Source organism: Aspergillus caelatus, assembly GCF_009193585.1.
Source record: "Aspergillus caelatus strain CBS 763.97 unplaced genomic scaffold BDV27scaffold_35, whole genome shotgun sequence".
Classification (NCBI taxonomy): Eukaryota; Fungi; Ascomycota; class Eurotiomycetes; order Eurotiales; family Aspergillaceae; genus Aspergillus; species Aspergillus caelatus.
Genome location: NW_022475298.1, coordinates 24,976 through 33,493, shown reverse-complemented (window position 1 = coordinate 33,493; position 8,518 = coordinate 24,976). Strand labels below are relative to the sequence as shown.

Genomic DNA, 8,518 nt, shown 5'->3' with positions numbered 1-8,518 from the left:
AGAGAGAGAGAGAGAGAGAGAGAGAGAACTAGTATCTTCGTAGGAGAGACATACGTACTATGTAGAGTGGCTGGCTGAAAGGTGGGGAAAATTGTGGGGTTTGTTGTGCCCATAAAGCCATCGACAGCGGGAGAACATGCTGCGGCTAAAGCTCATCATGTCGGGTTTGCCCGGCTGGTGGCTTAGTGGAGATGATAGTCGTCAGTACTCGCCAACAATCGAACCGCTGGAATGGGATCGAATGCTCCGTGATTCGGGCTTCTCAGAAATAGACATGATTCGCCGGGACTACGCTGACTCTACCAAGCAGTCAACTTCCGGCATGGTGTCGCAGGCCATGGATGAGATGGTAGAGTTCCCGCGAGAGCCACTGTTGTGCCCGTTCACGGTGCCGGATGTCCAAGACCTATTCATTATCGGAGGAAAGACCCTTCCCTTTCGCCAGATGGACAGAGGGGTCGCAAATCAACTTCGTAGCTGGACCCCGGAGATTCCTCTCACGGACAGCCTTCTCGCTCTGGAGGATGCCGGTCCAGAGCCCGGAGTCACCGTTGTCTGCGTGGAGGATCTCGATGAAACCGTGCTGCAGGCCACCACACCCGAAAAGCGGAAGGCGCTGCAATTCCTGTTCTCTAATGCAAAGCACATCCTGTACTTTATCCGGGCCGCCTACGAGGATTCGCCTTACTCTATGGCAATCTATGGTCTTGGCCGTACCATGACATTCGAACACCCGGGTCTTTAACTGCAATTTCTTGATATCAACAAACAGTCCAATATCAACGCGCGAATTATTCCTGAGGAAGCTACTTCGGCCCGTGACTGCTGAGACACTGGACCCCTTGTACCTGTGGACTCCGGAGCCGGAGGTTGCATCTCTCTCTTGTCGGAAACAGATCCAGCGTGTGATGTCCAACCGCCAACTTAATGACACTTTGAACTCAGATTGACGGCTGATTACTGAATTTGCCATCACAGCAGAATGGTAGATTGCCCTTTGCAACAGATAAGGGGACCACCCTTCTCTGTTAAAGGGAGTGACCAGAGAGATCCTTGTGGCGTTATCACCGACTCATTCCCGACGAGACACTATGTTTTCTGTGGCGCACCCAATGAAGGGCACTGATGGTTCTTGTTTTTATCTGTCGGTAAAGCGAGTACTTCGTCCCAGACTGTAGCCGCCGTCACCTCGCAGCTTGCCTCATCAATGTATACGGCCCGACCGAGATTGCCGTCTCCTGTTGTCGCGGCGAGGTGCCTTTGGGGTTTGACAGTCGTCGCAATGGTAACTACTGCCCAGTCGGTCGCACGCTACCGAATTGTCAAGTCCACATCGTCAGTCCCGATGGCAAGTCTCCCATCACTGGATTCCCAGGCGAAATATACATCAGTATTCTTGGAGTTAGACGAGGCTACCTAAGCCAACTCGAGTTGACAGGTGCCAAATACCTGTCCGTTACAACTTTCCCTACCGGCCTGTCCAATGTATCAGAGACTGATGTGATTTATCGAACTGGAGACCGTTGACGACTCCTAAATGACGGTCCTTGGTATTTCTCGGAAGACTTGGTGACTCCCAGATCAAATTAAGCGGACAACGCGTTGAGCTGGATGAAATCGCACATGCTCTGCTCCAAGCATCCAAAGAGAAACTCACCAATGCGCACGTCTGTGTACGTGGGACTGGCACCGATACTTCCCTCGTGGCCTTTGTAGTGTTCTCCAATGACCCTCTAGATGAGGAAGTCGACCGAATAACTTACCTGAAGCAGCTGCGCCAGAGAGTTCCTCTGCCCCAATATATGTGGCTTTCGATCATGATTTCCCTGGAAGAGCTACCACTTAACGTCAATGGAAAGGTCGACAGAAAAGCCCTTGATGTAATTGAACTTCCTAACTCATCCGTTGACGACCAGGTGTTGGTAGATCTCGACGAGGATGAGATGACACTCCTTGGGATGTGGGAGGAGGTCCTCCCAGACACGGCGGCAAAGGGCCTCAAGATCACCAAGGATACTGATTTATTCGAAGCTGGAGGCAACTCCCTTTCCCTAGTGCGGCTGCAGTCATTCATTAAAGAACGGCTAGGAGTCCAGGTTCCCTTGGTGGAGTTGGTTGAATCCTGCTCACTTGAAGCGATGGCTCGGCGACTCTGGTCAAATCGTTTGGTTTCTTCAAGCCACTTCACATGGGAAGGCGAGGCGTGCGTACTGGAATCAGATCAGGATTTTGGAATACGCCAATCTCGAAGCTGATCCTTCCAGTACAATTGGCGATGCTGGCAGAATCGTGATCCTCACCGGTGCTTCCGGATTCCTTAAGAAACAGGTTCTCCAAGGCCTCGTTTTGTCTTCCACAGTATCCGAAGTGCACTGTATTGCCGTTCGCTCTCAAACATCCATGGAGAAATTAAACGCGATTGGGTCTCCCAAGATCATCGTTCACACCGGAGACCTGACTCTTCCCCGTCTAGGGCTAGACATCATAACGGCTCGGTCACTTGCATCAAGGGCCAACATCATCGTCCACAACGGTGCTCATGTGTCCTTCCTGAAATCTTACAGCTCACTAAAAAAGGCCAACGTGGGTTCAACCGCCGAGTTTGTTCGCCTCGCAAAACCACGTCGCATCCCCATTCATTTCATCTCCTCGGCCGGCGTCGCAGGATTCGTTCCGCGCAATGAGCTGCCCCTTCGGGAGGTGAGTGTAGCTGCCTATCCACCGCCTCGGGATTCGAGTGCACACGGCTGTCAAATCGCAAAGTGGGTGAGTGAGCGTCTCCTTGAAAAGGCAAATCAACAATACGGTCTTGATATTGTCCTGCATCGACCAACGGGGATTGTGGGGGAGGGGGCTCCCGGCGCCGACATTCTGGACGATCTCCTTCACTATTCGAGGCAGCTAGAGTTGGCACCGGACATGGATGGCTGGGATGGCTATCTACATTTAGTTGACATGGAAGCGGTAGCGCAACGGATGGTGGCTCTTTTGGCGTCGTCAAACGTCTCTGAAACTGGCCCAGGCGCAGTTCGTGTGGTTCATACTTGCAACGCCGGTGCCTTTTCCAGTCCATAAACTGGCAGAGTACCTAGGAAGTGCACACGGGAGGCCGTTGGAGACATTACCCATGACCGAGTGGATTGGTCGTGCCATGCAGGCGGGAATGAACGAAATGGTGGGAATGTATTTGCAGGAGGTAACCTCCAAACGCCTCGGATGGTATCCCCCGGTAGTGTCAGATTCTGTCAACTAGAAGTATCTCTCTTTTGTTTCCCTCAAAAGCTCCTGTCAGATTTGAATTATTTACCAATTCAATAAACTTCATAATCACTATGGATCGGTGAATACGGGGCACAGGGGACACAGTATCTTTCTGGCGCGAGCCGTTGGGGGATCCTAGATAGTTTTGGCTAGTTGTTTTGATTTGGGCGCACGGCTTGTGAGCGCGTTACTTTCAGTACTGGTCCAGAGAGTATTTGGAAAGAGACCGGTGGCTTGCTACACCAGATTAGCAGTATCCGATCAATCACACATGCTTTTGTGTCATGGTTTAGGGGATATACTTGTGAAGCAAGTACGTGAGTTGGAAAGAAGACGGAAACTAACCACTTCAATAGACATTGGTGAATGCGTCTCAAAAAAATCATTACCATGTAATCAAAACTATCATGTAAGTCACTGAATAGAATTTATAAGTGCTGAGGACTAATTCCACAAGACGGGGACTTGTTTTCTTTTTGGGACACTTCATCGAGTGCCAGGATTGCCACTTCATTTCATTCTACAGGGACTTAGATGAGGTGAGTGTTGCCCTTCAGCTGAAGTTCTCGAGGTTGCCGGCGGATATGTTTAGGTGGTACGCAGGTTCATCTGAGCTCAAATCACGAAGGTCTACTTCCGTATGCCGTTTCTACATTGGCTCGGACCATTCAGGTTATAGGAAGGCAGCACAAAACTTGCTGCAGCTTTGCTCACCCAGATGATGAGAGAAACTGGCAGTAAAGTGCTTGAACTGCTCCAAGCTCCTCAAATAATCATCTCATAGTCTTTAGTTGTGCACATGATTAGTACATGATGTTAGCTCAGGCAGGCGCTTAAGGGCAACGGTCACTTTCTCTGGGGGATTGCTCAGGACACGCACTTTTGTGCTTACTCTACGCTTCCGGGCTGCTCAGTGACCGAAAAAGCGGCGGTGCAAACAGAACAAACTGCTATTCCTGTCTGATTGGTCATGTGACATGGAACATTCAGCCAATGACGTCGATATCATTTTCTATTTCTATAGAATTTACGATGGTCGACTCTAAGGGCCGGGGGGACCTTCAAAACTATATGGAATACAATTCCATTGCATCCAAGCCCTGGTGGCTTGAAACGCGATGCAGTTGCGTCGTAAAACAGCCTGGCAGCACTTGTGCGACATCTCTCGACCTGGGACAGTGGGAAGGCTTCCGCGACGTCGTGTACGGACAGAGGTACCTGGTCTGCTCTGCCGTCCAACGCGGACAGCCATGGCTCGAATCCCGGGCTAGAGTCTTGCAGTAAGAGAGTTATGTCGCGTTGATAAGACCGGGGATATGGTGAGATGACGCCGAGGTCCGCGGCTGCAACAGTAAAATGTTAGAAATTACATATGTTTGAAGAAAATCCCCGGAACACCAGTTGCATCTCAGACGAGCACAGCCAGTGCCCCGCACAATACCTACAATCTCCTGAAAATACTTTTTTTAAACTCTGTCTCTGTGTGTTTCTCTTTCTTTCCCACCCTTTTCTCTCCCTTGTTGTTTCTTCTCCTACTGTGTGTTTTGTCTTTCTGTATGCCTTCGCCCGCTGTAGGACCTTAGTATTATTTTCCCCGATAATGAAAAGCAGAGAAATTAGAAGGCTCAATTGAACGTCAAAGATGTACATACAAAAGCCGAAGGTACTAATGAGAATAAAGATGAAAATGGTGTCGAGCTGAAAAACGAAATGGGGAAAAGTAAAGGCAATATCTTCGGCGCAATAGAGAATTTTAAAAAGTCAAACCTTCAAGCCGCATCATACCATCGTACACGCCTATTTTCCATCCTTATACCTCAACATTCAGTACAATTTTGGTCGGGCGTGTCCCACAAAACAGTGCCGAATAAGGAAGCCCTTGCACGATCAGCATATCCATCACCAGATTCGATCATTGGTGGGGTGGCCGATCGAGCAAGACATAAAGTGGCCGAGGCATCTTAAGCCGCCAGGAGGGGCTCCTTCTCCGCGTTCAAGGCAGGGTGCTCAATCGACTCCGCCACAGCCACGGGCTCCTCCTTCGCAGCAACGGGCTCCTCCTTCACAGCAACGGGCTCCTCCTTGGGTGCCTCCGGGAAATCCGTGGTCTTAAATGCGGGCTCGGTGTCGATCTCCTTCTTGATAACGGGCTCCGGGGTGGAAACCTTGGTCATCTGCGGCGATACGGAGCGACGCTGGCCGATGTATCCCTGGGCCTTGGCGCTGTAGTCATCAACGTACTGCTTCATCAAGCCCGTCGCATGGGAGGTACGTTCCTCAGCAAGGTCCTTCAGTTGGTGGGCCTGGGAGTTAACAACTTCTTGGACGTGTTCAATCTGCGCATCGATGACTTCACGGTTGTTCATGTAGACCAGAGGTCCAATGTAAGCGATGATAACGGCGATCAGAGACAGGCCCCAGAATGGAAGCCATTTGATCAACCAATAGGCGCTGAAGGCGGCAGCAAAAGCCTGTCCGGGTGAGAAATCTATTAGTTTAGGGCACTTCCAGATCGATAGGCTCATCACTTACAGCGACAGTGTGGACGATGTTCTCGGCAAACAGGATGCGCTGGAATTCGAGGAGAACGAAGTTAAGGAGCTGCTCGAGATCCTCATAGACACCCTCAATGGTCTCCTTCGGGATAGTGTAGTATTTACGAGGGCGGAAAGAGCTTGCGAGGCCCTGCGACAGCACGAGTCTACCACCGAGCTCCGCCGCAGCGGTGACTAGACAGGTCAATTATTGCCCCAGTTTATATCCAACGAGAGATCGCAACTCACATCCCAAAGCCACGTAGATGAACTTAAAGAACCAGCGGAGCAGAGGCAGGTAACGGGCGGCGAAAATAAAAGTCACGACGGTCGCAAACGAAGCAGCGGTAGCTCGGGGTTGTTCCCACTGGTCACAGGTTAGGTTTATCGGGCCCATCACGGTGCAATGGCTCACTCACGCTCAGGAGGCTGTACAACAGGGAGTGGTAGTCTGGAACGAATTAGCCGTGATTTTGTGGCGTTGTGGACTATCTTCACCACATACAAGTCAGGTGTTGGCCGGTCGCAGTTGTGGTCGAGGGCGTCACACGAGCGTTTTTCAATTCGCGTAGCTCTTGTTCAGTACGGGCTGCTTCCGACTTGATGTGATCAACAACAGGCCCTATGAAAGAATTTGTCAGGTCAATTGTCCCGTTGCCACTGGCTTTTAAGCATCGCGGGTGTTGTCAAATTACCATTAGTTACGGCATTTTTGATACCTAACGATAAGTGTTAGCATCAGATTGTGGAACGTTTCCAACGACCCTTCTCAGGGAATTTTGAGAATGGAAAACTAAGATTCAGTCAGCTATTGCTCCTGTACAAGTCAATCGCGATCCAATGGATTTCCAGCGTACCTTACTGCTTCCATTGGTGTCGGGATAGCTCACGTCACCGAGTCTTGTGCTTTCGGCCATGTCGGAAAGATGTTTGTGCCGCCCTGAAGCTGGGTAAGATAAGAAATTACAGGAAAAGAGAAAGATGAAAGGTGGATTAAAATAAGCACCACTTGTATGGTGGAGGGAATTGAACGAACTAATGAAGAAAAAAAGAGCGAAAGAGAAGAAGAAAAGAGGGGGTGCAGGGTAAGATTCTGGGTGGCCTGTGAGGGAGAAGAAGATAGGAGAAGGTGAGGGAGGGTGATGCAATTGACAAGCGAGAGAGCCCCCGGAGCCTGAAAGGGTCGTGTGAGGGAAACCTACTACTATGTAATTACTATTCTGACTTGCGTCTACTCCGCTTTTTCTTTTCTTTGCTCAAAAAGAAATCCTGTTACTTAGTTGGTTGATGGTCTTCACAGATGGTACTAGTATGTTGTTTTTGTCGACTTTTATTTCTGATCGTCTTTGCTTTCATTTCTTTTAATATTTTTTTTAGAGGTATTTTTGAATGACTGCCTATAATCGTCATTGTTTGAAACAAACGAACCGCTACGTAAGAATTACGGTACCTTTACCGCGGTTCCTTTTCTTAGTGTGTCTCAAATTCCTTTTAGTTCTTCTTTTCCGCCAGTCCAGACCAATAAACATGTGATCTTTTTTTACTTTCCTTATGAACTGAGCTGCCAACTTAACCTTCCTACTTAAATGTTAGCGGCCGCAAGTGGTTGTTGATCCAAAGACTTCAATAGAAAATAGGCAGACAAGGAAAATCACCAGGGAAGAAAAAACAGGGGGGGGAAGTATTAAAAAGAAAAAAAAAAAAAAATATCAAAATTAAACAAAAGAAGCTGAAAAACATCGTGTTGTTCTTATACGGCGGTAATGGACAAGTCACAAGTGTGAAATATAAAACCTCCTGGTTCCTTAGGTGGCAGCTCGGAGCGGCTCTAGACGAGCAACGCGCTACTGACTTACTTTATAGGATCTAGCGGTCCGCACCGTGCTGCATGTAATGTTGGTCTCTAAGCAATTAGTATAGGAGGATGATTCCCAATCAACAATCTAGGCAGGGTTCATAATTCAGTCATCCTTGATGTTACCGATCCAACAGCAAAACGGTAGATTTGTTGTCTAGGAGGTATACATCGTGTAAAAACAGATGTGGTTATTCTAGCAAAGAATTCATGACCCGGCTACCGTTTCCGAGGTAGATCTAATTCAATGAGCGGTGTCTTCCGTATATTTAGAAACCATTGTGTTGTAGCCAGCGCTGCGATCCTTTTGAGCGTTGCAAACGTGGCTAGTGGAGAGCTGCTTACCCTGCCCAACGATGCGATATCTGATCGATTCCCCGGGTGAGTTGTCATATGCGCGATACAGCTTGGGCCTCGAACACCGCCTTTGCTCGTTTTGGATGATTTTCTGGATGCAGTTGGACAAGCATGTCGGTTTCAAGGATCTTCGAACTGCGTTCTTGATTTCATTTGTCGGTCAACGAGTTGAAACAACGTCTTTTCTTCTCTACGTCCGGCGATACTTGGGCCGCATTCCGATGCCTAAGGCCTGCCGTATCTGCATATCTATTTAATGGAAGAAAGCAAGCTACGATGTCCAGATGGATGTGAGTCCAATACATATTTGGCTTCTATTTTAAGTGAAATACTCATGTCAGTGCCACTATTTCCAAGGAATGAACCAAGGTACTCCAGAACCCTTATTTCTGCAGCTCTATCCTCACTCAAATAAGTTGCCATAAGCTTTCTCAGTTAATCCGCCCTATCAGCTCAGTCATGAAGGTTTCGCTGTAGTCCACGGGTAGCTTGAGCCAGGACTACTAATAGG

General features: G+C 48.9%; 3 protein-coding genes across 3 annotated transcripts; 2 read left to right on the top strand and 1 right to left on the bottom strand.

The window, feature by feature from the left end:
- Positions 1-157: 157 nt before the first annotated feature.
- Positions 158-745, top strand: BDV27DRAFT_154898 (uncharacterized protein; the record flags this gene model as incomplete). The annotated part of the gene is made up of 1 exon (XM_032072043.1): positions 158-745. The coding sequence occupies one exon, from the start codon at positions 158-160 to the stop codon at positions 743-745; it is 588 nt and encodes a 195-aa protein (XP_031930545.1).
- Positions 746-1,282: 537 nt separating this feature from the next.
- Positions 1,283-3,075, top strand: BDV27DRAFT_154897 (male sterility protein-domain-containing protein; the record flags this gene model as incomplete). Its single annotated transcript, XM_032072042.1, has 3 exons — positions 1,283-1,335; positions 1,565-2,203; positions 2,265-3,075. The coding sequence occupies 3 exons, from the start codon at positions 1,283-1,285 to the stop codon at positions 3,073-3,075; spliced, it is 1,503 nt and encodes a 500-aa protein (XP_031930544.1).
- Positions 3,076-4,742: 1,667 nt separating this feature from the next.
- BDV27DRAFT_123754 (uncharacterized protein) lies at positions 4,743-7,102 on the bottom strand. Its single transcript, XM_032065936.1, has 8 exons — positions 6,998-7,102; positions 6,658-6,735; positions 6,491-6,514; positions 6,301-6,417; positions 6,215-6,246; positions 6,045-6,162; positions 5,794-5,990; positions 4,743-5,732 (listed from the first exon to the last, which is right to left on the bottom strand). Exons 2-8 carry the CDS (start codon positions 6,710-6,712, stop codon positions 5,223-5,225), a joined length of 1,053 nt encoding a protein of 350 aa, XP_031930543.1. The 5' UTR covers positions 6,713-6,735; positions 6,998-7,102; the 3' UTR covers positions 4,743-5,222.
- Between the last annotated feature and the right edge of the window lie 1,416 nt (positions 7,103-8,518).

Excerpts from the sequence above, each read along its gene's own strand:
- BDV27DRAFT_123754 (XM_032065936.1), bottom strand. The coding sequence starts at position 6,712 with ATGGCCGAAAGCACAAGACTCGGTGACGTGAGCTATCCCGACACCAAT. Across the intron at positions 6,515-6,657 it reads TCCCGACACCAATGGAAGCA|GTATCAAAAATGCCGTAACT; the intron begins GTAAGGTACGCT and ends ACTTATCGTTAG. Across the intron at positions 5,733-5,793 it reads ACATCGTCCACACTGTCGCT|GCTTTTGCTGCCGCCTTCAG; the intron begins GTAAGTGATGAG and ends TCACCCGGACAG.